Below are 14,675 nucleotides of genomic sequence, written 5' to 3'. Positions count from 1 at the left end.
GCATAAGCCTTTTATTGAAGCATAACTAACTATACAAAAGTATATCAATCATCAGGGTATAGTTGAATGGATATGAATGGAGATCACAGTTAATATTCATAAGATAAAACTTCAGCTAGCCTAGTTCTGTCATACGTGAATTTTGGCATCATGTCGCTCAGGCATAATTTCTACCTTTAACATTTAATACTTTACACCTTTCTTAAATAAGCAAGTGATTTATGTTCACCAAGCATGAATTTCCTCATAAGCAAAGTGGAGATGACAATAATACTTACCTCATAGAAAATTTGAAGATTAAATGGGTCGATTTGGGTATACCTAGTACTCAGCAAGTGTTCAGTAAAGATTAGGCATCCTTTTTCTTATTTTTAAATAGAATTAAACTAGTTCATATGAAACAAGTACTCCTTTTTATTTGAACTTTTTAAACTTTTGTTTAAAATTTCATTTTATGTTGTCAAGACTATTTTTTGGAAACAAACCCTAGAAAGAAATTTTCCCCAGGGCACTCAAAAACAGTATTACGATAATGAAGGGCATCTCTACCATAGCTCAATAGTAACTTCATAGGGAACATTAATAGTTAGTTACAGTTTTTATTGAATGAGTTGTGTAAAAAATAACAGTTGGTTCTTGACCTCAAATAACTAACCTTCTGATGGAAAGAGAAACTAGTGACAGGAAACAATTAACAGATGAACTCTGTGGCCTGGAAATAAGAGTTTATTAAAGAGAGACAATAGAGTGGGCCACATTAAGGAAAACTTCTTAAAGGAGAAATAATTTTTCCTCACATTCTTGGACTACAGTAGACAAATCAGGCACGTCCCTGAGATAACCTGTCTGACTGCTCCTGTTGGTAAGTCGCTTGAGACTGATGAATAGGAGGTAAATGAAACTGTATTCCAACTCCTGTCTTTGGAGCTTCAAGGAACAATGATCCCTGAGGAGAGCTGCCTAAAGCAATTCGAGTACTATCATGTTATAGATGGAAGCAATTAGTGCTTATTTTTCAGTGTTACTAGGAAAGTGCCGTTGTTGTCATTCAGTTGCTCAGTCTTGTCCCATTCTTTGTGACCCCATGGACTGCAGCACACCAGGCCTCCCTGTCCTTCACCATCTCCCGGAGCCTACTCAAACTCATGTCCATTGAGTCGATGATGCCATGCAACCGTCTCATCCTCTGTCACCTTGTTGTCCTCTTGCCCTTCTGCCCTCAGGGTTTTTTCCAGTGAGTCAGCTCTTCTCATCAGGTGGCCAAAGTATGGAAGCTTCAGCATCAGTCCTTCTAGTGAATACTCAGGGTTCATTTCCTTCAGGATGGACTGGTTTGATCTCCTTGCTGTTCAAGGGACTCTCAGGAGTCTTCTCCAGCACCACAGTTCAAAATGCTGACCTGTCACTAAATTCAGGACAAGCTAAACCTCTAAGAAATAGTGCCCCTTTTGTTTGGCCATTTGAACAATAGTCGTTTGTATAATTTCTAGTTATGAATTGGGACATTCACCACTGCCAGATCAAGTATGTCAAGCAACCATAATTGCTAAAATTGACCAGTGATGGATAATACTGTTGCGCCACTTTCTTTACTAATATATTCCCATATCTCCGAGATTTTTCCTTTTCATCTGGTATTTACTATCTCTTCCCTGATGCTACATATGCTTCTCTGCATCCCTCCTCTCTCATCTTCATTGTGACTATAATTTTTCTGTACAGAGTACCATACAAAGATGCTTGTAATTTATGTATAAATGTGTTTAAATATACCTGTGCCATACCAGTCCCCCCTCCTAAGTCTCACCTCTCTTTCAGTGATATTTTAATTCAGGTCAACTCCTAAGTTTAGAACCTTTGCATATTGCTTTTTTTCATTTTGTGTCTCCCACAAGTTTTTTTGAAATCTTTTTTTTTCTTTTCCTTTCCATTGCTCCTTGTACCCATTCGTTTGTAGGCTCTCATAGCCTCAGACTTGTAATGCTTATGCAGACACTGCACTGGTCTTCCTAACAGCAAGTCTTCCTCTTACTGTCAAATGAATCTTACAGGATCGACAAATACAAACTGAGCACCTGCTATGTGTTTAGTACTATATTAGGTGATGGGTATGCACACCAGTTTGAACAGAATAGGGTTTGCCAGTAATGTGGATGCGTTACTGCTGAATTTGAAACCAAAGGAAAGAGTGTTTCACCCCAGAAGATGCAGATTCCCAGCATTAGCCCTATTGAATGGGGCAGAGACTATTCTCTCTAATGCCATGAAGCTTGCAGTTTGAAGGGTATTACTGTTAGTATTTTGAGGTTACAGGTTCAGTAGAGAGAACTGTTCTGATCTAAGGGGTTAGGGAAGGGCCTCAGAGGAAATAAGAGAGTGAGAATTGGCTGGGAATAGTGTTCTTGACTAAAGAAACACCTGTAGTAAGGCTTGCAGGCAGTAGAGTGCTATTATGAAGTAGGCGCTGAGCATTGTGAGTGAGACCTGTATTCTGCTGTCACAAGCTCGTACTCTGTGGGCCTTTGTAACTCACTGTTCTAGAACATAAAACTCTAAAGATTGGCTTCAGGAGCCAGATGTCACTAGGAACTGTTGCTCATGATTCTCAACTATGGAGTTGATGGAGACACAAAGTTCGAGGTGAACTTACTGATGTACTGAAATTGTGGAGCTACTTCTCACGGGTAGATCTTATATACCCACTGATCTCACAGAAGATTGGTATATAGACAAGGTGTGAGTTTATTTTTACTATGACCGGTGGCCTGTCATTGTAAAAATAATATGTTGACGATGTCTTGTTGACATGGCTAACTCATCCTTCCCTTTAGAGTGACACACGGGAAGCAAAGTAAGAGTATGGAATTAGAACATGGGGACTTTCTCCAAAGACATTGCTTTATAACAGGACAAATACACAGTTTTTACAAAGCAACCGTCTCCATGGTTGGTTGGTTTTTGCCAGTGTTTACCATAATTATTATTAAATTTACTTGATCAGTTTATATTGGAGAGGTTAGTCTTCATCTAGGAGATGACAGGAGGTCACAAAAGGATTTTAGGCAGGGGTTGGATATAAACAGATCTATGTTTTTGAAAGATGACGTGCAGTGGTGTAGGAGTTGGTTTAGAGGTAATAGAAGCTGGAACCAATGGGCATTTATGAATGAATTTGAGTAGTCCAGTTGATGAGTAATGATGGATGAATGGGGATAAAGAAGAAAGAATAGCACCTAGTAGGGATTAACTAGATCCACTGTACTTTTACTCAGATTCCCACCAAGTGACTCATCTTGTTTTTCTATATCAAATATTTACTTCATATATCAACAAATGTTTCTTAGGAAAGAATTTAGGTTTGTCCAAAATGCAAAGAGCAAAGACTGGTGCCTTTGACACTGTCTAAAAGTTGTCCTTTTAAACATGTGACTTTCATTTTATTGCAAAAATACTTGTATGAGTAAATTCACATCAGTTTAGACAGAAGAGGGTTTACCCAGGAATGGGACAAGCAGTGCCATTACAGTAAAATTCAAAGCAAAGGAAAATAGTGTTTTGTCTTTGAAGAAGGAGGTTCACAGTATCATGCAAAATAAAATTGTCACTTATTACTTTATTACTTGATGGGATGTTTTAGGAAGTTCATGAAACCTGACAGAATTCTGATTTGAGAAGCAAAAGAATATACTTGGAATAACTCAAGCACTGTTCTTGTATTAAGCATCTTAAAAAGCTGAATGAATGCCAAGCTATTTCCGCTAATATAAGCCCACTCCTTTAGCTGCAGTTGACACTTGATGTTGGTGAGGAGTCATTTTTAACAGCCTTCAAAAGCTGTTATACTAGCTTCCTCTTTCAAGGGAAATTTCATTCAGATACATATGAACAGGTATGACAACAGATTTGTTTTTGGAAGGAAAATCCAGGTTTTCTTAATTGTTTGAATTTTCTTCAATTCATCCTTTTTACATTTCTGTTCTTTAGGTCTGCCAAAATGTCTGAAAGATCAGATCTCCTTCACTTCAAGTTTGAAAATTATGGAGATTCAATGTTACAAAAAATGAACAAATTAAGAGAAGAGAATAAATTTTGTGATGTTACAGTTCTCATAGATGATATTGAGGTACAGGGGCATAAAATTGTGTTTGCTGCAGGTTCCCCCTTCTTAAGAGACCAGTTTTTACTGAACGATTCGAGAGAGGTGAAAATCTCCATATTGCAGAGTTCCGAAGTGGGGAGACAATTGCTCTTGTCGTGTTATAGTGGTGTGCTGGAATTCCCAGAGATGGAACTGGTCAATTACTTGACCGCTGCGAGTTTTCTTCAGATGAGTCACATTGTAGAACGGTGCACGCAGGCCTTGTGGAAGTTTATAAAGCCAAAACAGCCAATGGAAAGTAAAGAGGGATGTGAACCACAGAGTGCTTCTCCCCAGTCGAAAGAACATCAGGGGGATGCCAGAGGCTCCCCAAAGCAGGACTCACCTTGTATTCACCCATCTGAAGACAGTATGGATATAGAGGACAGTGATATTCAGATCGTTAAGGTAGAATCTATTGGGGATGTATCAGAGGTTAGAAGTAAAAAAGATCAGAACCAGTTTATTTCTTCTGAACCCACTGCTTTACATTCATCTGAGCCCCAGCACTCTCTGATAAATTCAACTGTGGAAAACAGAGTAAGTGAAATAGAGCAAAACCATCTCCACAATTATGCCCTCTCTTACACAGGCAGTGATAACATCATCATGGCCGCGAAAGATGTCTTTGGGCCTAATATTCGAGGTGTAGACAAAGGCCTGCAGTGGCATCACCAGTGCCCAAAGTGTACCAGGGTGTTTCGTCACCTGGAGAACTACGCCAACCATTTAAAAATGCACAAACTCTTTATGTGTCTACTCTGCGGCAAGACTTTTACTCAGAAAGGCAACCTTCATCGACACATGCGTGTGCATGCCGGCATTAAACCTTTCCAGTGTAAAATCTGTGGGAAAACCTTTTCTCAGAAGTGTTCCTTACAGGATCATCTTAACCTTCACAGTGGAGATAAGCCCCATAAGTGTAACTATTGTGACATGGTTTTTGCACATAAGCCAGTTTTGAGGAAGCACCTTAAACAGCTCCATGGCAAAAACAGCTTTGATAATGCCAATGAAAGAAATGTGCAAGACCTCACTGTGGACTTTGATTCTTTTGCGTGTACAACAGTCACAGACTCTAAAGGGTGTCAGCCGCAGCCTGATGCGACACAGGTCCTGGATGCAGGTAAACTGGCCCAAGCTGTCCTGAACTTAAGGAACGATAGCACTTGCGTGAATTAAATAGGGCCTTTGTGCTCCTAACTAGAACTGACTACAAACGTGGCAATAGTCTGAGTCTTTTTAGGAGTCATTTCGCTAATTTGACGTCTCCAGATCCTCTGTGCAGGTCGTAGGGGTGAGTCAAAGCACTAACAGACCAGGCAACTTGCCACTTGGAGTGGTCTTGCCTGCCTTTTGCCCTTTCCCATGTTCTGTTTTGAATTATTTATCCTGTGATGTCTGTTTTCCTTTCCCAAGGAGTACTCCGTTTGTCTACCTAACATCAACTTATGTCTTAGACTGACACTATTTTAGACTTTCCACTGGGCACATTCTGAAGGTACCAAGAAGTTAATAACATCACCTCCACTCCACCAATAGATGCTATGCTAAGAGAAGCAAGTAATCTTTTTCTTTGGTAGGAAATAAGCTGATATATAAGGTGATATGGCTATCAGCCTGAATATGTGATAGAACTTCTAGTTCTATCAGAACCACTGATAATTCACCTATGTCTAATAAATGAATGAATCTACTTATCCTGGAGCTGGCTATAAAGAAGTATTTTAGATTATTCTGTACTCTTTTCAACAGTTATGGGCCAGCGTCATGTGATTGAAGTTGACATAGACCAGAGTACAGTATTTCCCTTAATACCTGCAGATAGGAATCATCATCGAGGAGCATAACCAACAAAGGGTAGTAGTTGTACAACAGTACTTATTTGGGAGGTCTTCTCCCGAAAGAAGTCAAATGCTTATAATTATTCTGTAGCTTACTTGGTGATGCTTTTGGAATCAGGATTGCTCCAGGTACACTTTAAGTGTGCTAACATATAATGGTCTCTCTAAAAAGGGGCTATCTGGAGTCAGTCTCTAGAATTTGTTATAGAAGTTTGCTATTGCTAAGGTGAGTTTGGCCTTCAGAGTTTTGTCCAGTATATTGTAATAGTCTTTGAATTCTCATTTCCTTGTGTACCTTAATTTCTAAAGTGGATGAAAAAAGTGGGTCACAGAAGGAGCAGTCAGATTTTTGCATTTAGTTGTTCCTATAATGGTACACAGTCCCACCTCATCCCCTTTGACAGATCAAATACAAAGTTGACTTTCAGTTATGGAAAAACAAAACAACTGTTTTTCCTAAACACATGTTCAGAAATAAAATTTTGAGTCTTACTCATTTCTGAACCATGAGTTAGATTTAGATAATAGGAGTGTTTGAGTCCATAGAGAATCTTAAGAAATCATTTAGCCTGCCTCTCTTTTTTTAAGTTGGGGTATCCAAAGCCCAAAGACGTAGCCTGGCCAAGGTTGGCCACAGTAGACTAAGTCGGCTAAATATGAGCTAAGGTCTCCTCACTTCTCACTGTCCCTTGGCTTAAAAAGATTTAGTACATGATCAAGAATACTTTAGCAAAAAGTTCCTAGTTTGTGCTTTCCCTCTGTGCATCCCTGTTTGCTTTCTAAGACAGCCTCGATTTTGCAAACAGAACAGTCATAGAAGGATTTATTTTTGTAAGGTAATTATTTTTTGGTTAGGATGAATATTACATTCTTCCTAAGCAAGCAACTGATTTGCTGGGTGTTGATTAGGAATAGAAAGGACAAGTAACAATGTGAGAAGGATCCAAATGTGAAACTAATTTTGTCTGGAAACAGTGTATAGTTTCCGTCAGGATTTCCTGGTTTTTGTTTCTGAGCTGTGAGAGTTCATGTATAGATGAACCAAAAATTAATTTTGAGTAGTCAGAGGGTATTCTTAAAGTTGTTATAATTTGATGCGTTTACATGTGAATCTGATTTGAAGTATAATTTCTACCATTTGTTAAAAGGTTTTAAATGAGAATAAAATGGAGTGGTAAGACTAATAGGTATCTTATGCCTAATGTCACTCATTATATGATCTAATGATGCTACCGAGCATTCTGGTTTTTATATGATCCAGCCAAAGAGTACCAATTCTATGCAATAGTGAGACACTAATATGTTAACCAATGTTTCACTCTTTTCTCTAAACATCATTTTATCACAGGGAACTTTCAAGTTGGGGGTGCTTGCTTTGCGTAAATTCATGTCTTGTTTTGTTACAGATTTGAAGACTAAAAGGCATGGCTTCAAATAAAATTGGTCTCTTTGGTTGGAGACTATTTCTGGATTCATTCAGGCATTCAGGAGACATTTATTGAACACATATTATTGTTAGGCACTATGCTAGATACTGAGAATTTGAAGATAAGATTGTTACAGTCTCTGCCTTCACAGAGCTTACAGTCTCATGTAGTCTTAGTGAGATAAGGTATCAATTTGGTTTTATCCTAGGAAGAATAAAGAAAACTGCCTTGCTTTCTTTGATCACTTAAAATCAGCCTCTTTATGGTTTTATATGAGTAAAACTTGTAGTTCTCACCTTTTTCAATTGCAAACCACTGAAGTGGTTTACAGTCTCCCCCATTTCTTGGCTGGAGAGATGTTCTGTTTCTGTGAGACATTTTCTTAATTTTGGTGGTACTTGACTTTTTGTTTATACATGTTTCTTAGATTATATGCAAAGTGATCAATTTACTGATATCGAATATGTTTTACAGAGGAAGATGACTTTCAAAACTAGTTGTATTCTTGTAGTGGAGGAAGATTTTTTAAAGCCTTAGACATTCAGCATCTGTGTTTTATGGATCCCCAGGATAACTAAAAATGAGAGGGTTCTGTTTTCCTTTGTTTGGTTTTTTAAAAAATCACTGTGTCACAGTTATTTATTTATTATTTAATTTTAAAGGCAAACTCCAAACTGAAGTGGCTCTGAGGTAAATCAGATGTGGTTTTAATTTGTTTTAGTTTATTAGAAGATCTATAAATGGAGGGTGATCACCATCACTACTTCTAAAATAATATCCTAAACAAACAACCCAGAACATTTTATTTCAGCTGGTGAATAGCTGTTCTAAATCTGTTGTATGTTAGACATACTGTGAACTACCTCTTCACTTATTATGGGGAAGTTTCCTTAATAAAAGTGTGACAATTTAAAGCTCTAGTGTCAATGGTTTATTTTCTTTCTTTCCCTCCTGTTTCCCATTCCAATTGCTTGAATTTGAACACAGGAATGCTTTCTCACTCTTATTCTTGAAAAGACATGTTAATCAAACATGCTGAGCTTGGCTTCAGAAGCAAATCTGGGCTAACAAAAAATTGTTATCAGGGTCAATTACTTCTTCCTGTACTGTTGATTGAGGGGATGGAGCAACTGCTTTTAAGAATCGGTTGAGACGTTTCCTTCATTTAGCAAATACTTGATTCCTACTAAGTGCTAGACTTCCAGGAATGCAAAGATCAGTAAGTCACTGTCCTAAATACCGCTGCCTAAAATGGCAACCCATTCCAGTGTTCTTGCCTGGAGAATCCCAGGGACCGGGGAGCCTGGTGGGCTGCTGTCTATGGGGTCGCACAGAGTTGGACACGACTGAAGCGACTTAGCAGCAGCAGCAGCAGGTGGGACATAGATTTCAATACAGGTATGATAATTACAGTCATTAAGGCAGCCAAAGGGTTTACTGGTTCCCCAAGTGGGAGCAAAGTAATTCATGGGCAATTAAAGATGGTTTTAGGGATGATGTGATTTATGAACGATGAATGGGATTTTGAAGGATGAGTGGTAGTGTTACTCCATGCACCATGGAGAAGCCAAACAATACCAAAATGTTGGGAGTTTGGAACAGAGAAAAGTTTATTGCAGGGCCATGCAAAGAGGTGGGTGACTCATGCCTTAAAACCCCCAAACTCCCCAAAAGTAAAAGTTGCTCAGTCGTGTCCCAACTTTTTGTGACCCCATGGGCTGTAGCCCACCAGGCTCCTCTGTCCATGGAATTCTCCATGCCAGAATACTGGGGTGGGTTGCCATTCCATTCTCTGTGCCAGAATACTGGGGTGGGTTGCCATTCCATTCTCCATGCCAGAATACTGGGGTGGGTTGCCATTCCATTCTCCAGGGGATCTTTCCAACCTAGGGACTGAACTCAAGTCGCCCATACTACAGACGGATTCTTTACCAGCTGACCCATCAGGGAAACTCCCCAAAAGCTTTCAGCAAAGCCCTTTTATAGGAAAGGTGAGAGAGGCACAACGTTAGTTGTTGCAGACTTCCTGGTGTATTTGTTCTGGAGGTCTGGTCATGGTCAGGTATCGATGTTCCTGTAAATCTCCACCAGGGAAATATTCTCTGTTCTGACAAGAAAGGGCAAGGTCCCAAGGCACAACTTTCACAATCTGAGGACCAAGTCCTGGCTAGAGAGGCAGATTTCAGTTGTCTGCTCCCTCAGGGCCAGGTCCCCAGACCCTGTCCAGTTCTCATCCCTAAGGCAGCCAGGCACCCAACCCAAATGCCCCTCAGGCTCCTCAACCCACCCCACCCCCAGGTCGGGGGTTCTAGGGAGGAGCATTGCCGTGCACAGACCAATTGCTGAACAACCATTAATGGTCTGGTAACAAGCTGAAACTCCTGTACTTTGGCCAGCTCATGCGAAGAGTTGGTTGACTCATTGGAAAAGTCTCTGATGCTGGGAGGAATCGGGGGCAGGAGGAGAAGGGGACGACAGAGGATGAGATGGCTGGATGGCATCACTGACTCCATGGACGCGAGTCTGAGTGAACTCCGGGAGTTGGTGATGGACAGGGAGGCCTGGCGTGCTGCGATTGATGTGGTCGCAGAGTCGGACACGACTGAGCGACTGAACTGAACTGAACCGTTCCCTGGTAACGGGGTTGGGGGTGGTAATGGCCCGCAGCAACCTCTGCTGAAGCACGCTCTATTACAGTAGGAGGAAATAGCTTATGTTGGAGGAAAGAGCCAGGTCAAAGGTTTAGATAGATACCTGGGTTTCCCAAGGAACTGAGAAGGGTAGGGCTGTAGTGAGGAAGCCATAAGTTGACAGGTGAGGTGGGATCCAAATCCTGACGGGGCATTAATTAAGTAATCTCCAATACTGATTCCAATAGCACTCTCCTCTTTTCCCAACCCCCCTCCCCGCCACCTTTTATATGGAGGGTAAGCAAAGCATCCGGTCCCTAATAATCCAGGAGGGTCTCCTGGGATCCCTGCGCTGGGTACTCCGACAGATGCGCTATACTACAACTTCACAACCCGTTTGCCATTCGGATGTTGAGAACTCACGGAGCGAACCGGCTCGAGTGCCGAAAGTGGGACAGGAGAGATGGGATTCGAGGGAATTCCGGGGTCTGTCATCCCAGTCGCGGGGGCAGCGAGGAAGGAAGACTGTCTCAGGATGTCCTTCCGGGACACCCACGGGGCCCCAGTGAGGAACGAAGCTAGTTGACCCCGGATGTGTTTCCTCCCAGGCTGGCGTCCCCCCCACCTTCCGGCCGGAGCCGCCGCTATCGCGGAAAGCTTGACTTTGGTTTCTGAGTCGGTGAGTGAGTGCCCTGGAGTCTCGCGGGTGGGGAAGCCTGAGGCGGAAGCAGGGGAGCAGGAGGGCAGCAGCGAGGCGCGACCGGGGAGTGGCTGAAATGCTGCTGCAGGCACTTGGCCGTCAGGACCTTGGTCCTGGCGGGCTTGGCTCGAGAAGACCTGTGTCACGAACTAGAGGATCATCCAGGCCGGTGTGATCCGAGTTCAGTTCAACAGATACTCTCGCAGCTGCCTCTGCTCTGTTCCGGCCACCATGCTCGCTGCAGGACCTCAAATGAACTAGGCTCCTTTTCATGATGTTCTGGATACTACTGACTCTGTCGGGAGACGGGAGGAGAAGTCTTATTTGATTTGAGCCTTATGCCAGATCACTAGCTGGAAGCGCGAATATAACGTACAAAGATGTAATTGGGTCTTCTTGTCTGAGCAGTGGTGAAAATCTAAATATCAAAGCAGCTTCAATGTAAGAGATTGAGGAAAGGTAAAGCCATAACGTTGGTGAAGGCCAAATAATGAAGGATCTTGTATTTGCTAAGAAGGTTAGACTGTCCTGCAGATGGAGGAGACTCATGGAAGATTTAAAGCAGAAAAGAAAAATACAAAAATTTTAAAAGTTGTAAAAGATGTTAATCTGATGGCTTTTAGGAGGGTAGTTTGTAATGTAGGAGACTGGCATCAAGGAGGCTGCAGTGGTCCAGGTATGCAGAAGGAAGGACCTGCTTACCTGGAGGTCCAGGTGATGAGGAGTTAGGAAGTTTGGTGATTATATTAAGGATTCTAATTTGGGAAACTGTTAAGTCCACTTAGTAGTGGCCCCTAACAGTGTCCTTGTCCACAAGGCACATAGAGTTTAGCCAAAGAGAAAAACATAAAAACTGTTGAGTACAATTCAATGTAATAAATGCTGTATGTAACATAAACAGTCTGCCATGAAAAATGTTTAATGTACAAATAAAAGTAGAACAATGAACAAAAAAAATGCTGTAAGAACAGATTTTTTAAAATGTGCCACAAGATCATAGAGAAATGCATTTTATTTTTCTGGATTTTGAGGTGGTTACCCTAGGGGTTCAGTCTTAGCACACAGATTAGAATTTGAGTTATCTTCTACCTAATTTAGGGTTAGGATTTGGGGATGATTTCTTTTTGCTATCACAATGTAGGAAAACCACTCCGATCCTTACATCCATGTTTATGTTTTATTTTGCTTAGATTGTGACCATGGCTGCCGAGTCTGATGTTCTGCACTTCCAGTTTGAACAACAAGGAGATGTAGTCTTGCAGAAAATGAATCTCTTGAGGCAGCAGAATTTATTTTGTGATGTGTCAATTTATATTAATGACACTGAGTTCCAGGGGCACAAGGTGATTTTAGCTGCTTGCTCCACCTTTATGAGAGATCAGTTTTTACTCACGCAGTCAAAACATGTCAGAATCACCATCTTGCAGAGTGCAGAAATTGGCAGAAAATTGTTGCTCTCTTGCTACACTGGAGCACTTGAAGTTAAAAGGAAAGAGCTTTTGAAATATTTGACTGCTGCCAGTTACCTTCAGATGGTTCACATTGTGGAAAAGTGCACAGAAGCTTTGTCAAAGTATTTGGAAATTGATCTTTCTATGAAAAATAACAATCAGCATGTTGACCTATGTCAATCCTCTGATCCAGATGTTAAGAATGAAGATGAAAATTCAGATAAAGACTGTGAGATCATTGAAATTTCAGAAGATAGTCCTGTAAACATAGATTTCCATGTTAAAGAAGAGGAAAGCAACATTTTACAGTCTACAGTAGAGAGCTTGACAGCAGAGAGAGAGGAAATGAGATCACCAGAGCTGTCTTCAGTAGACATGGGTTTTAAAGACAATGAAATTCGTATCCTCCATGTGGAATCTATCAGTACTGGGGGTGTAGAAAATGGAAAGTTTTCACAGCCTTGTACCTCTTCAAAAGCAAGCATGTATTTCCCAGAAACACAGCATTCACTGATCAATTCTACAGTTGAGAGCAGAGTGACAGAAGTTCCTGGGAATCAAGATCAAGGCTTATTTTGTGAGAACACTGAAGGAAATCATGGTCCAGTGAATGAGATTCAGAATCTAGAGGACGCTTTTTCCCTGAGGCACCAGTGCCCCCGGTGCCCTCGAGGGTTTCTTCACGTTGAAAACTATCTGCGCCACCTTAAGATGCATAAGTTGTTCTTGTGCTTACAGTGTGGGAAAACATTTACACAAAAGAAAAATCTCAACAGGCACATTCGAGGGCACATGGGCATACGGCCCTTTCAGTGTACTGTGTGCCTGAAGACATTTACTGCGAAAAGCACACTTCAGGACCACTTGAATATACACAGTGGGGATCGGCCATACAAATGCCACTGTTGTGACATGGATTTCAAGCACAAATCTGCCCTCAAAAAGCATTTAACCTCTCTCCATGGCAGAAGCAGTGGTGAAAAACTACCCAGGCATGATCTGGAAAAGCAAAACCTACTGTAACTAGAACCACACCTTATTATGTAAGCTGAATATCATTCTGTTGGGCAAGTCTTTCTATAGAAATGCAGCATTTGTAATATTGCATTTCAACCCCTATCTTTAGATCTTATTTTTGGTCTACCTATACGTGTTATGACTTCTCTTTCACTTTTCACTTTCATGCATTGGAGAAGGAAATGGCAACCCACTCTATTGTTCTTGCCTGGAGAATCCCAGGGACGGGGGAGCCTGGTGGGCTGCTGTCTATGGGGTCGAACAGGGTCGGACACGACAAGCGACACAGCAGCAGCAGCAGCAGCAGCACACGTGTTATTCTTTCTGAACTTGTACTACCAGTTCCAAAGTGTGGGAGACATGATAAAGCTGATAGGATGCTGTCTTGTCTCATGCATTATATATGTCTCTGGTTTATCTCAAGAAATAGTGTTCCTCTTAAATATTCTTGACTCTATTGACAGAGGATCCAACAGTGTTTCCAGATGCTGATTTCAGATCCCTAGATAATGGATATAGGTGTACAATCCAACGATACTGTAACTTTTAATAAATTAGGATACTGAGAAGATGAAAAAAATTTAAAGCATACTATTATTCATTATTAGTCATTTTAACAACAGGTAGGGCTAGTGAATTTTTTTTAATGAACTGTATTGGAAATTCTAACCTAAATACCATGATACCTATTGTTTTAAACTGTAAAGGAACAGCATTCAAATTCACTTGGAAGTAGCAGAATTTCCTTATACATAAAGTTAATATTCCTTACAATAGTATTTCCATGAGTTGTTAGTATATATATTTTAGAATGATTTAATTAGGCCCAGGTTTCTTGATTTTATTTAATATGGTGACATTTAATAACTTTGTGGCCAGTAAAATTATATCGATGGCATGAAGCTCTAAGGTATTTGTTATGTTTTCTTCTTGAAATTTATCTTGTTAACATACAGTAAAATTGACTTGTTTTTGGTGTACAGTTCTATGAATGTTTCTGTATGTACAGAGTTATGCAGCCACCACTGCAATCAGGATGCAGAACATTCCTTCACCCTCCAAGACTTCTGTATGCTTCGCCTTTGTAGTCACTCCTCCTCCTAGCACTAAACCCAAGCACCAGTTCTCCATTTTTATAATTTTGCCTTTTCTGAAATACCATGAATGGAACCTTATAGTATGTTCCCTTTTGAGATGCTATTGTCACTCAAGTTTAATGCCTTTGATATTCATCTATGTTGCTGTATCAGTACATTCCTTTTTTTTTTTTTTTAATGTTGAATTGGCAGTATATATTAGTTTTCTTACTATCACTAGATGAACGGTTTGGGTAACTCCAATACTTTAGCCACCTGATGTGAAGAGCTGACTCACTGGAAAAGACTCTGATGCTGGGAAAGATTGAAGGCGGGAGGAGAAGGGGACGACAGAGGATGAGATGGTTGGCTGGCATCACTGACTCAATGGA

The 14,675-nt window shown here is 40.8% G+C and overlaps 2 protein-coding genes across 2 annotated transcripts; both read left to right on the top strand.

Annotated features, from left to right (window-relative positions):
- Window positions 1–3,991: 3,991 nt before the first annotated feature.
- ZBTB26 (zinc finger and BTB domain containing 26) lies at window positions 3,992–5,377 on the top strand. Its single transcript, XM_052649395.1, has one exon. The coding sequence runs from the start codon at window positions 3,995–3,997 to the stop codon at window positions 5,318–5,320; it is 1,326 nt and encodes a 441-aa protein (XP_052505355.1). The 5' UTR covers window positions 3,992–3,994; the 3' UTR covers window positions 5,321–5,377.
- A 6,561-nt stretch (window positions 5,378–11,938) lies between these two features.
- On the top strand, window positions 11,939–13,218 carry ZBTB6 (zinc finger and BTB domain containing 6). Its single transcript, XM_052649508.1, has one exon. The coding sequence runs from the start codon at window positions 11,939–11,941 to the stop codon at window positions 13,211–13,213; it is 1,275 nt and encodes a 424-aa protein (XP_052505468.1). The 3' UTR covers window positions 13,214–13,218.
- Window positions 13,219–14,675: the final 1,457 nt, after the last annotated feature.

Source organism: Budorcas taxicolor, chromosome 11, assembly GCF_023091745.1.
Source record: "Budorcas taxicolor isolate Tak-1 chromosome 11, Takin1.1, whole genome shotgun sequence".
NCBI classification, from domain to species: Eukaryota; Metazoa; Chordata; class Mammalia; order Artiodactyla; family Bovidae; genus Budorcas; species Budorcas taxicolor.
This window is presented reverse-complemented; position numbering and strand designations above follow the sequence as displayed.

Coding starts and splice junctions, on each gene's coding strand:
- ZBTB26 (XM_052649395.1), top strand. CDS start 3,995: ATGTCTGAAAGATCAGATCTCCTTCACTTCAAGTTTGAAAATTATGGA.
- ZBTB6 (XM_052649508.1), top strand. CDS start 11,939: ATGGCTGCCGAGTCTGATGTTCTGCACTTCCAGTTTGAACAACAAGGA.